Source organism: Haemaphysalis longicornis, unplaced genomic scaffold (assembly GCF_048455015.1).
Source record: "Haemaphysalis longicornis isolate Haplotype H1 unplaced genomic scaffold, Haemaphysalis longicornis Haplotype H1 scaffold_2, whole genome shotgun sequence".
Classification (NCBI taxonomy): domain Eukaryota; kingdom Metazoa; phylum Arthropoda; class Arachnida; order Ixodida; family Ixodidae; genus Haemaphysalis; species Haemaphysalis longicornis.
The window spans coordinates 144,291,397-144,311,798 of record NW_027526295.1 but is presented as its reverse complement, the minus strand read 5'-3'; the positions used below and the strand labels follow the sequence as shown (position 1 = coordinate 144,311,798).

The 20,402-nt window shown below is 46.0% G+C and overlaps 1 protein-coding gene across 1 annotated transcript; it reads right to left on the bottom strand.

The window, feature by feature from the left end:
• Positions 1 to 1,627: 1,627 nt before the first annotated feature.
• On the bottom strand, positions 1,628 to 8,145 carry LOC144167429 (uncharacterized). The gene is made up of 3 exons (XM_077696693.1): positions 7,670 to 8,145; positions 6,053 to 6,213; positions 1,628 to 3,822 (listed from the first exon to the last, which is right to left on the bottom strand). Exons 1-3 carry the CDS (start codon positions 7,785 to 7,787, stop codon positions 3,643 to 3,645), a joined length of 459 nt encoding a protein of 152 aa, XP_077552819.1. The 5' UTR covers positions 7,788 to 8,145; the 3' UTR covers positions 1,628 to 3,642.
• Positions 8,146 to 20,402: the final 12,257 nt, after the last annotated feature.

Sequence of the window (20,402 nt, the reverse complement as noted above, 5' to 3'; positions counted from 1 at the left end):
ACGCAAGTACTGAATACATCTTTACTTTGCCTCTTTTTTTTCAGAAACTCTCAGCAAGGGAGCACTACAATTAGAGCAAATTATGCATGAAATCTGCCTAGTCAGAAGGGAGGGGTTTGTTTGCTTACATCAGACTCCCTGCAACTGAAAATACGTCTACGTTGAAAAAGGCGCAAAACCAACACTTAAAGGAGCCATGAAGAGAAAACACAAGTTTGGTTCATTCAAAAGATTGTCTCGTTAGCCCTTTCAGCCCTGATTTTTTTCTTTCTACTGAAAAGATTTTTTCTATGTGTTTTCTTTAATATGTGTTTCTTTAATATGTGTGCCCTATTAGTTTACAAACAAAAAATTGAGCTTGTGATGCATGTAATTAGCGATCTACAGGCATGACAATTAATTAGGTCATTATGCAATCAAAATTTTTAAAGTCGAGTAGAAAAAATATTTTTGCTTGTTTTCCTAATTTTTGGAAAGAACTTAACCCACAAACAAAAATTGAAGCTGGTAGTGCAAATATTTCTCGATTGACAGCCATGTAATCTTACTATGACTTCAGTCCTTGGAGTCACCCTGACGTCAAATTGGTCTTCACTGCAATATCTTCCTCTTTCATGTGTTCGGCTATAGCAAAAAACAAACAATAGTTATATCAATCGGAAGAGGCATCCTTAAAGAACTATTTCCCAGAAAACTATCTGTTTTCGTTTTGTTGTCAAATTGCTAGAAGAATTTTGGTTAATGTCCTAAATATAGGACACCAGGGCCGAAAGTGTTAGAATCATACTGACACCACTTTTAACGTAAACTTCGCTCAAATAAGCTACATAATTAGGAAAAACGGGAATGGTCATGCGACCCACCAGCTCATTTCCCGCAACAGAACCTGTGATGTCACATGGGCTAAGCTCTGCGATTGGCGGAGGCTTGCAGAAGCAGACGCAAATTAGGTAGAGCTTACAAACTAGTTAGTTTTCCAAGTGGTGCATCAAAAAGCAGATTATCTAATTGCACTCACCAGGGTTCATAGTATTAGAAAATATAGAGATTAGTTTTATGTATGCTATGGCCAAGATTGTTTCTTCTATTGTGCCTCCAAAAATAACAAATTATCTCTCATCATCTTGGTAACTAATTGACTTACTCAGAAAACAATCTCATATTTGAAATCCGTGGGGAAAAAGCAGCAAGACTGACAAGTCTTAGAGTTCAGTTAAAATGAAAAGAAATTGTTATGAGTTACGTGCCCCTTAAAGGGACAGACAACTGATTTTAGCAGACTACGTCCAAGCTTATTGTAAGCCAGCGTTTTATATAGTAGGGTAAACACAAGGATTTTTTCAGCAAATTGCGGGAAATCATTTCAACTTTGCACTAAACTGAAAGGTGGCGGCATGTAGTTTCTAAACAAGGCACTACCGAATGTATACAAACAACTCTGTTGTTTTCAATGTGCAATTCTTAAACCACATAGAGAAACAGAAAACACTGCACTATACCATTGTTTTAGGTATTTAAGTACCGTATTTTCGCGGGTATAACCCGCACCAAAAATGCGAAAATGTCACTGGCACAGCAGGGGTGCGCATAATACGCGGGGTTTTATCCTTTAGTGCAGCTTCACGGCAATGCGCATTGTGCCGTGAAGCTCCTTTGCAGTAACACTAAGCCGTTAAAGGCAGCGATTGCACAAAACGTACAAGGACAAGGACGAAAAAACAAATAAAAATACAACTGAATTTTATTAGTCAATTGTGACTTTTGCATGCGGTCCGTGTATTCTACTTGCTAAATATACGCTTTTTCTGTCTACATAGTATGATGTCTTGCTTGAGCAGTAGCTTTGGTGCAGCATTGCTTGTATGAAATGTGCAGGCAAAGAGTTTTTTTTTTGGCGGACTGAAAGTGGGGGTGCGGACTGTATGCAGGCACGGGTTATACGCAAGAAAATACGGTACCTATTTTCACGTCACGTACACTAGTTTTGGTTATTGATTATGAGGCTTCAAATGCAACTTCTCTTTCAATTTCGGTTTCGTTTGTTTATGTGTCTCGTGTGGTGGCGGCGTAGCAAGAGAAATTTGAACCGAAGGGGAAGGGCATAGGAGGAAAAATGGCGTCGGGTTCGCGCCGCGCTCAGCACAGTCGGACTGCTTTACCAGCACTTCGGCAGCTCCTGCTGTCGATTTTTCTGATTCCAGCAGCAGCGAGGGGTCAAGCAATGATGTGGGATCTTCATATTTTAGTTAGGACGACGAAGCTCCGGTTCAGGTGCCTTGCACTTCAACAAGCACTGGCAGGTAATTTCGTTGTAACTCCGCGCTGTATTTATAAACAAAACGCGCTTCTTATCTGACGACTGCGGTTTTGATTTAATGTTTAGGGTCTCGACAACGTACGGCCAGGATATTTTGCCAAATGCACCGCGCCATATCGCGCTATCACCTTCAAGATAACCTGGCGCTCGTGTCAGATTAGCGGTGCAGCGTTCAGGTGCGACGCTTGTCGAGAGCGCTCGATTTTTTTTCTTGTTTTTTACCACCGAACTGATAAGGATTTTGTGCGAGAACACAAAAGAGTATACCGTAATTACCCGATTCTAACGCGCACCCCATTTTTCTGACAAAAAACCGAAAAAATTTGCACCTCCGATTGTAACGCGCACGGAACTGTGTGAGCAAGAAAAAAGAATGCGAGAAAAACGGATGATTTATTTCCCAAAGTATTCTCACTCATCTCACTCCTCGTCGCTTTCCGCTGACCACAACATCTCGTCCTTGGTGCCGTCAAGCATGTTCGCGATGCCACACTTCTGAAGTAACGTTCAACCATGGTCGATGGGATCGTGGCCCACGCCTCACACGCCCATCCCGCGAGCTTCTCCAGAGGCGCACGCTTCAGCCGACCGCTAGTTTTGAACGCGTGAGAGCCGCTGCTGCCATTGCTGTTATCAAGCGCGCAAGTGGAACGATTTGACGATTTGTGCGAACGCCGATAGAAAAGCCTAGGCGCCTATGCTTCCTGCGTCCGAAAAATCGTTGCTAAAAGCTTTGGCGCCATCTTGACACGGTGATGGCGATGGGTGGGAGGAAATTTCCGCTGTTTCGGTTTCGGTTTCGTATCTGATTCTAACGCGCATGCAATTTCTCGACCTATTTTTCCGGAAAAAAAGTGCGCGTTAGAATCGGGTAAGTACGGTACTTGGATGCACATTTTACAGAGACTCACTCACCCTTGAGTGCCCTCGCGGCGTGGCATAGCCGTCAGTTGCGCTACGTTGACGGGCCCTCAAAAATCCAAAACTTGGTGTACACTGTTTATTTATATATTGAATCATAGCCAAGGAAGGTAGGAACAATTTGTATATCTTAAAATACCTGAAATAATTTTAGTCTTGGTAAAAGTGCCGATTTGTGTTTTTTGTATAGTTTTCTTGGGGGATTTCTTCTGATTACTTGACGAATAAACAGTAAGTAATTGTACCTTTAACAAAACTGCTGCTTTGTGTTTGGAAGAGCAATCTATAAGCTACAATTTCATGCATAGCAAGGCTACGTGTGTCCAGTAGCTCAAGAGAAAAAAAACGTTTTTGTGGAAGCACCTAAAATCGGCCGTTTCTTCGCCGTAACGAAAGAGTTAAAATCAGTGCCTCACCTTGAGCTCCTGGAGGGTGCTTTGTAGCTGGCGGCGCTCCGTCTCCCCAGCATCGAGCTCCCGCTGCTGTTCCCCAAGCCGGGCCTGGCAGGCAGCCAGGGCCGACTCCAGCCGCTCCTTCTCGGCCGTCAGCGTGGAGCGCTGGGACTCCAGGGACTCCTGCACCGACTGCACGAGGCCACCACACATGCGCGCTATCAGTCGCGCAGGAGTTTTCATCACAACACCCGCAGAAACATTCCAACTGGGTAAAACACATGGCAGGCAGAGTGAGTGTCAAACTTTTTTCCTCTGTCAAAACTGGCAGTGATGAATGTTCAGGCTGCTGGCTATATATGCATCGATGAAGATGATGGCAGCAATTATGACAGGCAACAGATTCTTGGTCAACCTCCAGTTGTGATGAAGACAACAATGACGTTGTCCGTTCACCAAATAAACGAATCAGACCCCGATCTCTCTACAATGCGGGGTCAACAGCTCCTCCACAAATGATTACATAGAATAAGCAAGGTTTAGTGTGCACTACATGAACTTGTACCTTTCAAAGTAGAAATCTGCTCTTCAGAAGGAATGTAAACAAGACTAATCCAAAAATAAACTCCTGGACTACTTGTTAAACCGCCAGACCTACAGAGAAGAAGGCAAAAGTTGTCTCACAGCAACGAAACAGCAGAAAACGAATGAGCACAATCAACAATCCCGGATGCGCACCAAGGATTCACCTCAAAGCAGAGTTGCAGACAACCACACGCAAACTGTCGTCGCCAACTGCAAATTGGGCTACCATTGTTTTGCAAAAATCCTCTACCGATCACCAGTGAATGCTTTTCACTGCCTTGCTTTGAACTGTTGATGGCAGTGCGCAGCAAGTTATTGAAGACTAATTTTGGGTCTTCCAACTGTTGGACTACTACAAACAGGAAAAAGTGCCAGTGTGAGGTCACAGCTCTCCTAAGAACAGGCATTCCTTCAGACTCATCTTTCTGCATAGTCCTCGCATATTAGTTGACTTCTGCCACAAGTCACATGCTTATTGCCACATCTCTCGCAATGAAGCAAAGGCCTACAGGCATTTTACGGCAAAGCTGTACATAGCTACTCTCGCAATGGAAGTGGATGTCCAACCAGCGTGTTGCATCAATACGAAAAAATTTCAGCTTTCAGTATCCCGCGAATGCTCCGTAGTTCTCAACATAATATAGGTAACACTTGCGATTGTCATCTGGCACCGTTACAACATATTCAAAATCACGCTCTTCGTATCATTACTAACAGCTCATTCCGTGCTAACGCCTGTGTTTTGCTTCAACAGAAGCATGTTTTATCTGTTAAAAAGTGGTTCTATTATAACATAGCCACGTTTTTATTTCAACTGCGTGTTAATGTATCGTACCAATTTATTGACAGGCAACCATTACAAAATAACAAATCCATCAGATTTGCAGCCAACGAAAATTACTTACTACCCATAGTCCGTACCAACTATGGTCAGATGACATCCGCTTTTTCAGCAGAATAGACTTTCAGCAGAACTAAAATCTTCATCATCATTCTTTTCCTTCAAACACTTGCTAAAAACGTTTTTGTGGAAACGATGAATGTATTGTTTTCATTATCTGTATTGCATGTTACTGTTCATTTCATTGCCCAAGTTTTCCGAGTCCAGCTAGATTGTATGTGTAATGCAAGTGTATACTTAATGTATTTTTTGCTGTCAACCTTTTTACCTTGTTTGCTAGGACAATACTAATTAAATGTGCAACACGTAATTTTTCTCGCATTTTTTGTTTTACCGTTTGCTTCACATTTTTTTATTCTACTTTAGCGCTGCCTAAGCTGTGTTCATTGTTTTTAGTTACTGTTTTTTTTTTTGCTGCTTTCTGTGTGTTCTTTATTTTGTATGAATAATTCAAGGGTCCCGTTGCAGTCTGTTGACTTTGGAACCCTTGTCTGTATACTAACTTGTATGTATTTCACACCGTTGGAAATAAAGAATTCAAATTCAAATATCTTTAAAAAAAATCGCTGAAATGGACCGCTAACACAGCTGCAACATGTAGCCAGGTTTAGTCTACTTCACATAACTATGTACTTCACAGTGAAGTTATAATTCTGGAATTCTGTATGCTGTTCATACGTGGGCTTCTAGGGAAGAGGGAAGACAGCCTCATGCTTGTCCACTTGAATAAAACTCGTCCTTTCAAATTTCATTCAGCTAATTAGCTCGGAAGTGTCCTGGATTGGAAATTACAAAGGCAATTGGTGTCGTGCACTCCCTGGACTGCGCCCAGCCTTGCTGGTCATCCTTCACAGGGTGGAAGGGCACGCAATTTCCGTTGCAAATATAGCACGTGAAAACGACCCTTTTCAAAGTAGTGATCAGTGCATCGCTCACCAGGAGGGCAGCGCGCTCAGAGCGCAGACCTGCCAGGGCGACAGTGGCCTCCGCCGGAGAGTGGTCCAGTACGTGTAGTCGCAGAGTGTTGGAGAGTGGGCACTTGCAGCTTGGCAGCGCTGAGCTCCGTGGATGCTGCTTGTTCGCTGCTCTTCCACAGGCTGGAGGGAGGGGAGGGAACAAAACAGGACTACCGCATTTACTCGAATGTAACACCACCACCACAAATGTAACGCAAGGGGCGACTTCTTGCTGCATCAAGGCAAAGAGAAGAAACCACACGAGGCCGGCGGAGGCACACAAAAGTGCACTTTTTTGGCAACTAGCTGCCAAAATGCACTAGCTGCCACACTGCCATTGTATATAAATCGGTGTGTACACGTAGAACATTCCTTCAGAAGCACTGCTTGGTTTTTGTGCTCAGCCATGCATTAGAGCACACTTGTGTTGACATTCGTGGTTGCAGGCGAACGCAACGTGTCGCTTTCTTTCACATTTACCGTTTCGTTCTCTCCTGATGCGAAGTTCTCGAGGGCAGAGAGCACCACCACATAATGTGAGGGCGGGTAATATACGAGTTGATGCCACAGCCAAGAATTGGGTTCAGGCGGGCCAGACGACTTATGCCAGTGTTTGTTTTCTGTGGGCTGTGGGCGCGATGCGCATTTGCAGGGACAGCGGGCCCTGCCATGGACGTTTCCAGCGTTGCCAATCTAAGAAATCGCCCGCTAAACTTGGCAGTGAATAGTACCATCTAAAGAGAAATTAATAGAATAGGAGGCTTACTGCGCCAACGCTACGCGGGCGATGAGGTGCATTGTAGTGGAGGGCCCTGGATTAATTCTGACCACCTGGGTATCTTTAATGCACTTGTTTCCTCTCAACTCGACCACGGACAACACAACGAAAACTGCGCGCTCTCTCTCAGAGAGGGGGGCGGCTCGCGGCATTCTATATATCACAGGCTGGAGAGTTCTCTTCCTTGCAACGTGAAGGGGCCATTTCCGGTCTGGTGCCACAAAAAAGCCGGCATGACTGCCTGCTCACGAGCGTGCACTTGGGCTGGTAATGAGTTTTTGAAGCAATAAACGTTTGTTGTCAAGTGGTCTGGTTGAAAGGGAAGTATTCAGCTCATCACCCAAACTCCGCACGCACTCAAAACACAAAATAAATGGCAAAACTGTGCGTACAGGTTCCGGCATAGAAGAGGTTTAATACACAGCGCCGACGACGGCAGATCGTCTCAGGAAACATGAGAAATAAGCCGCGAAGTTGACCAATGACAGCCAATCAGACAGCCATGGCCTCAATGACGTCGTTAAGGCCACGCCAGGGGTGCATAATGAGGAGAGAATTGAAGAGAGCGCGATTGGTTTTTCGGCGTCTTTCACAGTGATTTGCGCGCTCACCGCTTCACGTGCACGAGTTATATCTGGCTCAGGTACTCCTGGAAGTGTAAGCTAAACGTCACGCAGGTTTACTTGCACTGCTCAGAGAGTGTTGCAGGGTCCCTTTCAGCGTTTGTGAGCAACCGAGTTAAGAGTTTGAACGAGCGAGCAAGTCTGAAACGAAACATTATCGGTGCAAGGAGGACCCAGCAAGGAGGTCGCCACCCACCCGAGGTCCTGTTCGAGCTCTGCGATCCTGGCAGCCTGCTGCGTGGTCTTCTCCTCCTCGCCAGGGTTCGCACAGGTCCTTGAAAACCTTGAAAACCCTTGAATTTAGAAGTGTCCATTTCAAGGCCTGGAAAGTCCTGGAATTTTTAAAGGGTCCTTGAAAACCCTTGATTTTTCCGGAGAGAATCAATGGCCCTGTCTTTTCACAAGAATTTAAAGTGTTTCTCGTGGATTTTAGGTGCTAACAAATGTAAAGAAACATTTTAACAATCGAGTTTCAATGTATTGCGTGAGTTTGGTGGATTTTCATTATTACACGGCAACATTGGGAGTAGGCACTTGTCAATCCAATCCATGTCGCGATACAATCCAGTGAAAGCCAGCTTCTGTTCTCTATCTTGCATCTTCCATCTAGGCTGTGACCGCTCGCTCCTTGCATGTTTGCTGTGCCTCATACGCTCCATCGGCGTTTGCTTTTACGTGCAAATGGTGGACGTATGCATTGTACATCCTGCCTTGCAGCAACACTTGGGGATTTAATTTCAGCTGATACTCTTGCTGACAAAGCAGGAGATGCAGGCAACATTAACTAAGTTTTGAAATCAAACAGCGTCACCAAACACAAAGGAAAAAGAAAAACCTCTAAATACCAGTCATGAAATAAAAAATAAATCTGGGGGAGCATTTTACGAACCCGTTAGCACCTATCTAAATGTGAACTAATGTGCTTAGGTATTGTGCAATAAAAAACTTTTGCATTGTGTTTGAAAAGTTATAAATAATCCCAGAAAAAATATTAGATGGGGACCTTGCAAATGTGTTTACTGGTCCTTGAAAGTCCTTGAAAACCCTTGAATTTTTGCTTCTCAACCCTGTACGAACCCTCCGCCTGCAGGGCTGCACTCAGCTTCTCCACCTCTTGCAGCTGAAAGGCGCATGGAAAGCCAAGGAGGGATTGGTTGATAGAAGAAAGAGAGAAGTTTGAGAAGGTTGAGAGAAGAAGTTTAAATGATACGATGCCACTGAAGAACATGCCGATTTCAGGTTTACAGTACTCCTCACAGTGGCAAACAAAAGTAGAAAAAGAAGTAACTAATATGTGTACTGTTACGCAAGATCAACGCAAGTACTGAATACATCTTTACTTTGCCTCTTTTTTTTCAGAAACTCTCAGCAAGGGAGCACTACAATTAGAGCAAATTATGCATGAAATCTGCCTAGTCAGAAGGGAGGGGTTTGTTTGCTTACATCAGACTCCCTGCAACTGAAAATACGTCTACGTTGAAAAAGGCGCAAAACCAACACTTAAAGGAGCCATGAAGAGAAAACACAAGTTTGGTTCATTCAAAAGATTGTCTCGTTAGAATCATACTGACACCACTTTTAACGTAAACTTCGCTCAAATAAGCTACATAATTAGGAAAAACGGGAATGGTCATGCGACCCACCAGCTCATTTCCCGCAACAGAACCTGTGATGTCACATGGGCTAAGCTCTGCGATTGGCGGAGGCTTGCAGAAGCAGACGCAAATTAGGTAGAGCTTACAAACTAGACGAACGAGCGATTTGCGCTTAAATTTAGGGCACATTATTTACAAAGCAATAAGAATGATGGGACAAACAGTGGAAGTTACGAAAGCACATGTAAACATACAAGTACTGATGCGTTCTGCTGTTCGTACTGCGCACAACATGCTTTGGTTTAGCTGCACAGCACTACGGGGCTTGGGGTTGTCTCAGACGACACTGGCCGATTGACGCAAGCAACGGTGTCTTACGTGACCCCATTTGTCGAGCGAGCACTGTTTCAGGGAACGAATATTTTCTCCCAGAACAAAAACAAGCCAGGTTTAAATGCGGGCAAAAACAAACCAAACGCTTGCCACGGTATGGTGGTGCCATCTAGGTTACGGAACGTAAAGAAACGCGGGAACAAATCAACACCGCTGTACAGGGTGGAGACAACCTTTGAACGGTCCCGTGCCGCCGCAATTGGGCCAACGGGCTCAACGCGTTATTCTTTTCGTTTCCCACGAGACCTACCAACGCGAAACAGACAATATGATTCAAACTTCTTCAGTAAACCGCGTTGCGCCGATAATTTTAGCGCGGTTTTGACACAATGACTTGCTTCGGCGGCGAGCGAGCAACCGAACATGGCGGCGCCAGCGTTACGTGTCTCTACCCTGTACGGCGGATGCGTGAATGAAGGTATTCTAGGCTGCAGAGCGGTCGGTTCCCGTGATGTCACTTTGGGCGACGAAAACGCACGATTGAGCGGGAAAATCAAAATTTTAACCTAAATTGTTTAATTTCTCAGTGAATAAAGCACCGTTTGTATCCGGACAAGCGCTGGGGGCACTATAAAACACGAAATCTTTCGAATAAAACCAACTTGCATTTTCTCTTCATGGCTCCTTTAAGGCTGAGGGGTAAGCAAACACCACCTCAACCTTCACACCATGTCGGTTTAAGTCCACGTTGCAAAAGGCACTAAACAACATCGCCCAGCTTTCCGTCTGGACGAAACTACGTCGCAATTTCAAACAAATATGAAGAGCACGTCTTTGAAATGAACACCTGTCAGAATATCGCCCCCACTGTACATTTAGCCTACAACTATCCGCTGCAATAAAGACGTCTTTCTCTTTACTTTGAGATTAGTGCGAGCTGTTCGGAAGATGCACGTGGACGGCTGCTGCACTGGTGCAGAGCGGGGGCAAGTGCAGGGCTTACCCGGTCGCTGCTCTGCTGGCTGAGCTGCTCCTTTCCGCCAGACAGGCTCTGCACGCGCTCCTTCAGGTCCCTGATGCGTCCCAGGAGGTCCCACTGCTTGCGCTTGTTGGGTGCAGAGGGGGCCAGGGCTCCTGATGCTGTTGCTGCTACTAGGAAAAGGAGGAAGGGCACTTCATTTCAAGCTCAAAGCAGTACAATGCGGGAAAACTACCGGTTTTCCCGCTCAATTTAATCCAATCGCCATACAAGTTAATCCAAGCGCCATCTAATTTAATCCAGGAGCCAGCAAATTTAATCCAAGAATCCAGTGCTGTCGGAAGGTTGTTCAGGGGTGTTTTGTGCGGGTCTAGGTGCAGCTTTGCAGGCTTTGATGCGCGTGGTGCGATGAAAACGTGGTATTCCTCGATGCCTTACGTGAAAAATATATGTACAGCTAAATGGATATTAACTAACACCCGCAGACCAGGAGAGCGATCTCGTTTGATCTGTAGGTGGTGTGTGGTGATCGTCTGCGAGAGCGTCTGAAGTATCGGCTGCTCACGTACCGTTACCCCAGCAGATTTGCCAGCGTATTTTTGCGCCAGCAGACGACACTTCTGTCGCCAGCAGGCGATATTTTCGATTATCTCGCAGATGATATAATTTGGAAACAATGCTTAACGCTGCAGAAAAGCATTCAATTATTGAAAATCAGAATGCAAAGGGCATTTATGTAATTTGTCATTGTCAAAGGAGCTTCTGAAGGCACTGTAACGCGAAGATCAGACGATACTTCTGACGTGCGTTATCGACTGCGCTCTCTCAGACGATCAGCTCACAGCAACGGTCTGTGCGTGTTTGTATATGTCCATTAAGCTGTTAAGAAACACCCCATTTTCACCACACCACGCGAAACAAAGTCCTCAACACTGTGCCTGATTTCGCACAAAACATTCCTGAACGACCAACCTAATGGCTGCTGGATTAATTTGGTGATGGCATTAAATTCGCTGGCACCGTCAGTAAATTAAATAGAATTTGGATTAAAATTGGAAACAGTGACTAGATATCCACTCACTGAGGCATGTGGGAATCTCGCGAAGCTCCCCTACGGGCATTAGATCAATATTTGAAACTTTAAAGCATTCATTATTCTCTTCAGTTCAGAGCACAATTTTATTGTCTAGCGTATCAAAATCAAGTTTTTTTTTTTGAATGATTAACAAAAGACGATCCACTGCTTGACATGCATTTTCAAGCTTCGAGACACTCATTTTTAAAGCTCGTTGGCTTCACTGCACCCCGCCAAGCCAAACATGCACACGACCCGGCATATTCAACGTCATGTTCGTTCTAAGAAGGCGAGATAAAGTGAAGCGAGATGAAGTGAAGATGGAACATGCTAGAGAACAGAAGCCAGCTTTCACTGAATTGTATCGTGACATAGATTGTATTGAGAAGTGCCTGCTACCAATGTTGTTGCCTCGTAATAACGAAAATCCACCAAACTTGTAATTTCATGCAATACACTGAAACTTGATTGTTACAATGTTTCCTTACATTTGTTAACAGCTAAAATCCATGGAAACACTAAATTCTTGTGCAAAGGCAGGGCTATCGATTCTCGACAGAAAAATCAATGGTATTCAAGGACCATTTAAAAATTCCAGGACCTGTGCAAACCCTGGGAAGTTACACCTGTAATCATCAAGCCCCAACCACATGGAGCGATTTTGCAAGCGACTTGGGGAGCGACGCGACTAGCGACGAACTACTTTTCGCCGCGGACCAAGTCGCTCATCGAATCGCTCGGTTCTGGGTCGCCAGAAACAGTCGCTCGTCTCCCGGAAGTGGCCTCAGCGACTGGCCAATAGGAGAGCCCCTACGTAAGCACGGAACCTCCGGTTTTGGAAGAGAACGGGGGGAAGACTTCGCAAATCCACGCAGACGGCGTTTGCGGTGCAGCAGCAAAGAAAGCTTCGCGTGGCAAAGCTTGTGTACACGCTGAAGCAGGAGCAAGAAGGCTCCCGTACACACTGGATGAGACCCGTGTGGGAAAAACGACGTCAAGAAAGCGAATTCTTCACGGCGCAGAAGGAAGACCGTGCGCTATCGCTAACCCAAACCAGTTTTAGAGATGCAATGAAGTGCAAAAAGCAAGGTAGAAAGGCGTATTACTGTTTAGTCATGCTTTTTATGGCAAATGAACAAAAAAATGTTTGCAAACAACAAGCGTACCAAGCGCGAGTGTGCGGCAACATTGAAATCGCCATCCTCAGTCGCTCGAGCAGTCGCTGTCATGTGGTTGCCTCGGCGAGCGACTTCGGTTCGGCGACTGCAGATCCTAGTCGCGTCGCTCGTCGCGTCGCTGGAAAAATCGCTCCATGTGGTTAGCGCTTTATATCAACGTAAATGGAGATAATTGGTCAAACGAAATTTGCAAAAACTAAAAAATTTGGCTGTACACTCAAGACAAGTGGCGTAAGAATGCTACGCATTAGTAGACAATTCACTGAATTCCTGCAGAACTTTTTTTAGTTCAACAACAAAGCGATATATTCCAAAAAGAAATAAACTAGAACATTAGGAACATGTCTATTTATTAGTAAACCTTCTGGTGTTGGTACATTATGATTTTTAAACCCACTGGTTCGAAAGTGGTAAATCCCACAAGAATGTGATTGGGCAAGTCCCCTTCAGTTGAAACCAAAACACCCAATTTTGAAACCTCAATTACAGTTATGTGTTTGCTCAACAAGGTTCACTCGCAAAGGAGGGCGGCAGGGCTCAACTCAATTCCCTTGTTAAGATGCTCAGTGCAGTACCAACCACCTCATGACCAACACCCAATTAGATTTAGTGGAGTTCAGACATCCGAGACAGCTGAATGAAACCCGGCTTGCCGTATATGGCTGAAAGAACAAACGCAACAGCCGAATCTTCTCGGCCGTGACCAGCGCGCCCCGCCCTCAACAAATCCTACTGTATATTAACCACTGAAATGATATTTTTTACAGTGTGCGAATATTTAAAATCAAAATGGAAGCAAATATTGGCACCCTGGAAAAGGCAACTAACGAAACCCCAAAGGTGCAGGCGAGAATGTCACCAGCGCGTACTGCAAACTATGGTACGATTCGCCGACCGTTCAGACCTGCCGAAAGAGGCCGTAACAGGAGAGCCAATCCTATGAAAGGCGTGGCAAGTTAAACAGGCTTGGAAACCGCGGCGCAAACAAGTCGGCACAGCAACGCTTCGTTTGTTTTGAAAATGCTTTAAATATTCGCTGTGGCTAAAGGTACGTCGGACGTACCCGCAAAATTTCTAAAGATATGTAGGACTTACCCGCAAGATTACTTAAAGATACGTCGGACGTACCCGCAAGATTTTTTAAAGATACTTTGGACGTATCCGCGAAACTTTTTTAAGTATGTCGGTGTATTCGGTTTCACTCGGCCCAAACATGCAGCGTACGTTCAGCGTTTTCTCGCGTCGACGTCGCGTCGCCAGAAATGTATGGCGACGCGAGCTGAAACTCGAGCGACGCCGATGTCTACGCTCGCCAGATATCGGCGTCGACGCAGCGCGAGAGAGCATCGGAAGGCGAGCGGCAGCGTCCGTCTTCGCGTGGTTTGGGGTCGTTCCTTTCAGCAGAAAACAATCAATTTCTTTTTAACTTAACGGTAATCGGTTTCCTTGAGACCAATTGCAAGCTGTTTCTGTTCGCAAGCGCTCATCCATTTGTGGCTTGTTCTTGCTTTCATCTGGAGATCGGGGACCTGCGATCGCTTTGTGCGAGTTAAATGAGGGAGCTCTGGTTACATCGCATCTGGTATTAGCATAATGTGGCTTGTCAGCAAGATCGGTGAGTGACGAGCAAGCGTTATAAACGCCAAATTCTGGCGTATAGCTCCCGTGGCTTGCGCAGGGGAGACCGGGGATGTGCAATAGCTTTTTTTGACCCAAATAAGGGAGCTGTGGTTACATCGCTTGTAGCACTAGCATTATTGTCCTCGCTCCAAGATCGGTGCGCAAGAAGCAAGCCTTACCACTGCTCAAATATCTCAAATACGACCAAAAGAAAGCACACCCGACACTATTCGTGGGCAGCCTCAGTTGACACACCAAATTCTTCAAACCTCCTCGGCTCCTCGCGTAGTCGAGCGGTTGAGAGCTGGGCCTTGCAAAGACGGTGTTTTTTTTTTTTTTTTTTTTGCTGCGAGGGTTTGATCAGTTCTGTTTTACAGGGTACAGACAGGGTGCCAGAGTACCCTGCCTTTCAACCTATAAACGGCCTTCGACGGTAACCTCAGTATTAAGGCAGCGCTGAAATTTGTTTTGCTTACAATTTGAATTCCCGAACGTGCAGTCGGTACGCAACATGAGGGTAAATCAAGTAGCAACTAAAGCAGTTGTGCGAGGTGCGTCTTCGTTTATCATTCTATGTTATTTTGTTCTGATTTGACCGTGATGGCTCGAGATACATTTTGCAGCATTTCAATATTTGCCCGCCAACATACTTAGCAATAAATAAAGACACCAAGTGATTTTTTTTTTTTGCTAAAGCTAAAGTCTTGATAATTGCAGTTCAAGAAGCGACAATAACTGCTCATAAACGACTTCAACAGGATGGCATACGTGTCCAGCAACGCCCGCCGACGCAGCGACTGGAGCGCGACTTCGCCGGTCTGCTGCGGGCCCGCGCGTTGACTCCGAACGACGCCGACGCTCGCGCGACGCGTGATTTCGCGTCCATGTGGTTAAGGCTTTAAACAGAAAAAATTAAAGCCATTCCACTTAATGTGAAAGCGGACGGAAGTGCAGAGCAGTGATTCGCCATAATGGATTGTAGCGCCGTTATCCGCTCACTGCCATCACCCAATGAAATTCAAATTTCCCGCCTTCGCAGGGCTCGCGCGCCCCCTGCCTGAAACTGCGCCAGCGGGAGTTCTGTTCTTTTTTGTGCTTGCTTTTTCTCCCACATGCCGGCGTTGCACTAGAGTGTACTAGAAGTTTTAGAGTGGCCCGCCCGGCCGCCCGGAGAGGTGCTCGTTTCGCGCAGAAAATAGCGGCGGCGCTGTAGTCAACGACAACTTAAAGTATAGTGCCTAGAATGTACTGAAAGCGGCGGTCAGCCGCGCGCGGGCCAGGAAACGCTGCTTCTTTACGCCGGAGCGCTCGAAATTTGTTCTGCGGGTCATCCAATTGCTTAAATATAATGTAGGTACAGTGGACTGTGGGTAACGAAATGAAAAATAAACGCTGCAGCTCATTGTGCGTTAGTTTTGCCTTTTCCGCTCGGCACCAACAAGGAAAATTACGGATTTTTCTTTGCAGCATTCATAGCGGATTGTAAATAAAGTAATTGCAGGGACATTTTCGTTATTCCAATTTCCCATAAAAACGTATTTTGCGTGAAATCGCCTGGTATGAACCAGTTCATGATTGCTTTATGATTGTGTCCTTATTGTGCTGCTTGGTGGACATAGTTGGTCAATGCAAATGACATGAAAAAATATGAGGACTGGGATGATAGCTTCTCAGAAGAATTTTTTATTTATTGTCTTGCAATTTACGCTCGGACTGCAGTTATGCGGGTTAATATTATAAGTTGCGTTTGTTTTTTATTGCGTGAGTTGTTATTATAGCAGTATGTAAGCAGTGGCCCGCTTGGGATAAGTACGGGTCACCGTGGTGGCTGAACAAAAAATGACACGCGCAAGTGAAATAACTTTTTACTAAAAAGGGGTTAGCCCAGAGGTTAGCTCAGTTGTCCCAATGACCGTTTTTTGTAAAAATATTCCCGCAACGTAATCGCACCACCATTCACCTGATTAGGTCTACAAAGGAGTTCAATCAAATTAACGCAAATTTTATTCACAAGTATGTTGATGGTACAATTACACGCACATAAAACAAATGCAAAACATAGATCAGAAAATATATTGACCGCGACAAAAATGAAATATACCACGTCTACTATAGAGGTAAAGGTTCAAGAACGCTAACATGGAGGTTCAAATAAAGGGAACTGGAACAAAATACAAATTTTGTTTTCATTTTCAATAGCCCAGAAAATGAAATGTAACCCGGGAAATCATCCACAAAGTCTACACAGGTAAAGGTTTAGGAATAACGCTAACATGGAGGTTTAAATTGACATTTTTGGCCAACGCATTTTCATAACTCGCCCTCGATCATTAGTGACGGCTAAGGTTAGAGTGTTGCTCCCACCTTCGCATGTAATCACGGAACTTGATTAAACCTTTTATATAGAAATGAATCCGTGTCACAATGTATACGTAACCCAACCACATTTGCTGTCAAGGTCTCACGTGCTGGTCGCAACCAACGCCGTTAAGATGTTTGCTGTGAATAAGGGCTGCGGCATATAACGCTGTCATGGTGGAGCTCCTTGTCGCTGAAGCAACTAGTAGAAACGTCCCAGATATCGCTAATAAACTTTCAAAAATGCACGGAAGGATTCAGAACCCCCCCCCCCAAATACAAGAGGTAGTAAACACAGCGGCATCTTCCCCTGGCATGCAGGATTGGTCATGCAGACTTGGCACTTCATTTTCAGTACACACTTCCTTACCAAGTGCCTGCAATATGCGACATAGCAGGTTAATAAAATAAGAAAGCCAACTAACGAGAGTACAAGCATCAACGGCAGGGGTAGCCCAGAAGAAGGCTCTTGGTATTTTCGTTCCAAATAGGAACGTAAAAAAACAATATCTTCTCGAAACAATTTTTCTCACCGTGTGTTTAGTTCCCATAGGCGCTACGCATTTGCCCGCTTTATCTCGAAACGTTTTTTCGGAGGACCACGGATGTCTCGAAATCCTGGCAGAGAGGACACAAGGCAAAGTCCGCTGCTGGCAGCTGATAAGGTCCCTGTTCGAATGATTACTCCCGCCGAACGCGGTCGTGAAGTGCAAGTTTACGCGGACTACGCGTCCCCGTTACCGGAATGCTGTCTGGCTCGTACATCATTGCTGTGGACGACACAGCTGATCATGCGGACGTGGAGGAGCCTCGAGAAGTGCGTGCGTACAACGGCAGAAACAACATACACGCTGCGTCTGCTTTGTAACAAGGTAAAATGTAGCGGTGGCGACCACCAATCCATGCGATGCATTGAGGAGCTCGGGTACGCTTTTCTGGGGTGCAGATGCGAACGCGAAACAGCCGAGCGCAACACAGTTCTTTCTTCTGCAATAATAAAAGTTTCTTTTTCTTGCGAATTATTTTCCCTTTATTACGAAATTTCCCCTGTGCAATAGCGCTTTTGTTAGCCCCACTAGCTGTTATTTCAGGGACCTGGCTACAAATTTTCTGCATTTGACTTAACTCGAAACTCTGCGCTTATCTCAAAATTTTCAGGATAATTTTACGACATTGAGTTAACGAGAGGTTACTGTATATCAGCAATTAACGTTTTCAGAAAACGCATAAAAAATGAGAAAGTATCGTTCGGGGGGGTGGGGGAGGATGGGGTCAATAATTTTATGTCGGGTCGTACTAGTTTAAAGTTTGCTCAAACGGAGTCATGACGTTTCTGCGTCTACTTTCTAAATCAGCTGACCAAAGGCGCGGGTTCGATTCTCGGCCGCGGCGGGGCCGCTTTTCTGATGGAGGATAAAAGCGAAAAACGCCCGTGTCTTCGAGATTTCGGCGCACGTTAAAGATCTCCAGGTGGTCAAAATTTATCCGAAGCCCCTAGTACTGCTTGCCTCATTGCCTGTGTAGCGCCGGCGCGTTAAACTTCATAATCCAAAATAAATCACCTTCGCAAGCGCAAAACACCGCCGCGAGCAACGCAAATATTGTCGCGCGCAGGCTGGGAGCTGGTGCCGGGGAGCGCCGGCTGTTCAGTTGTTGACGACAGCAGCGCCGCCGCTATACCGGTTCTATTTTCTGCGCGAAAGTCGACCCGGCGGAGCAATGGGAGAGGCCGCCGCTCGGGCCACTAAAACTTCTAGTACACTCTAGTTGCACTGCCACTTTTTTTCGCTTACTATCGTAAATTGGGCCCATCTCCCCGCCACGGGGACTCGAGTAAATGCGTCGCATAGGGGGTGGGTGTATTGCGTTAACGTTTAGTGTTTGGGGAGTTGGTGGTAGTGAATGCGTTGTATCAGCAGCTTCTTGACGTCGTTTGAATGTGTCAAGGATATAAGGCGCGTTCGTAGACTCCCGTTCTGTGTCGGCTTTGTGGCGCAGTGGGTAGAGCACCATGTACGTTGCGTTCCGCCCGCAGGGTCGAGGGATCGAAAGCAGGCGCCGGATAGCATTTTTTTTATATAGTGTAGGGGGAGGGGTGCGGACTACGACTACGGACGTCAACGTGGGTGACATCGCGAGTTACTGAAAAAAAGGAAAGATACTCGCGTCGCACATGATTTTGTTTCCCTCTTGCGAGAACCCGTAGTGGTCCGCATTCGATCTCTGACCTCAGCGAAGGCTCTAACCGCCCCTTCAAATAAGGTCCAGGAAAAAAAATACATTCTACGTCAGGTTAGGCATCGTTAGATTCTTGGCTTATATACAGCAAACGCGTGATGGTTTTGCCGTCGATGGTTCGAGATGAGCACGCTAGTTTCGAGCAACGCCGCTAATAGAAGCCAATCTGGGCCCTGTACGCCCGACGTATCTTCAAGAAATCTTGCGGGTACGTCCGACGTATCTTTAAGAAATATTGCGGGTACGTCCGACGTATCTTTAAGAAATTTTGCGGGTACGTCCGACGTATCTTTAGACACAGCGTTAAATATTAGCCGTACTAATCTGCCTGTAGTGTAGCGAAACTTCGTTTTCGTATGAACACGGCACGAAACTGGCATATATTTGAAAAACACGGTCTCGAAGACCCGGTCGGCCAGGTTGCCGTTACAGAGGCGAATTACTGCAGACGTATAGGCAAAAAGGAAAAATTTTTCGCTCAACTAATGGCTACGTAAACGTGGCTTACGATGGAATTAGCAGGCACGGTGGGCAAGCCTACATTGTTCACGGCACGTGCTGTTTTCAAACGCGGTATAACTTATCCAAGCGAGGCGAAAGGTAACGTCATTCATTCATTGGGCGGTAAACACGCTCCCACAACTCTTCAAGCACAAACTTGGGACACTTGTAGGGATTTCAAATATTGGAACGGTACACCCTGCGCAAGAAAGCTCCGGGGAACAGAGCCAATTCAAAACTGACCGACGCCAAGAGCCCAAACACGAAGTTGCAAAACCTGCCTGGGCAACAAAAGACGACAAGCCCACAATAGCAAATTAGACACTAATTCATCCACAAATATGCTTTGCTAGCGTCACAGCAGGACGGTACAGTAGTGTAAACCTCTACCGCATTAGTCCACCGGCTGACCGGCATCGTTCCTCGCTCGCCGCTTTGAAAGCAGGCGTAGGTAAAAACCAGCCGTGCACGCTTTAAATTAAACCAGACGATAACGAAACACTTACGTGTGCTCATTAGAAGTGTCAATGTGCAGTCTCCTCCTTGTGTGTCACTGGAATTACTGCCACTGCTCCACTCGGTCAACAATCCGGCACCGCGGGCCGCACCGAGCAGACTGCCCGTGCCGTGCTACCCAACGTGCTACCATTGGCTGCGCGAGCGTGGCATGCCGGGAAAAAATAGCGATAAACGCGCCCTCTGTGGGCGAGAGTGCGCCGCGGCTCTCCTGGACCACGGCCGGGCTAGAGAGGGAGCGGCGCGCGCTCTCGCTCTCTAGCCCGGCCGTGCCTGGACTTCCCAATTTCCTCTCTCCCTCCCACCCTTTCCACGTCCGCCAAACCACCGCGAAAAGAAAGAAAGGAAACGAGCTAGCTTAAGCGCGTTTGCATCCATTTTAATGATTACTAATTTTCTCTGCCGATTTATTCTTGCAGTCGGTGTTGGTTCTGCTCAAAAACTAGCCATTGATCGCACTTACCCTGGAGTGGCTAAAGGGGTGGGAGTGGGGAGGGCTAAGCACTGCCAGGTATAACCAGCAGTGCTTATACCAG

Excerpts from the sequence above, each read along its gene's own strand:
- LOC144167429 (XM_077696693.1), bottom strand. The coding sequence starts at position 7,787 with ATGGACACTTCTAAATTCAAGGGTTTTCAAGGTTTTCAAGGACCTGTG. Across the intron at positions 6,214-7,669 it reads GAGCTCGAACAGGACCTCGG|CCTGTGGAAGAGCAGCGAAC; the intron begins GTGGGTGGCGAC and ends CCCTCCCTCCAG. Across the intron at positions 3,823-6,052 it reads CTGAGCGCGCTGCCCTCCTG|TCGGTGCAGGAGTCCCTGGA; the intron begins GTGAGCGATGCA and ends GGCCTCGTGCAG.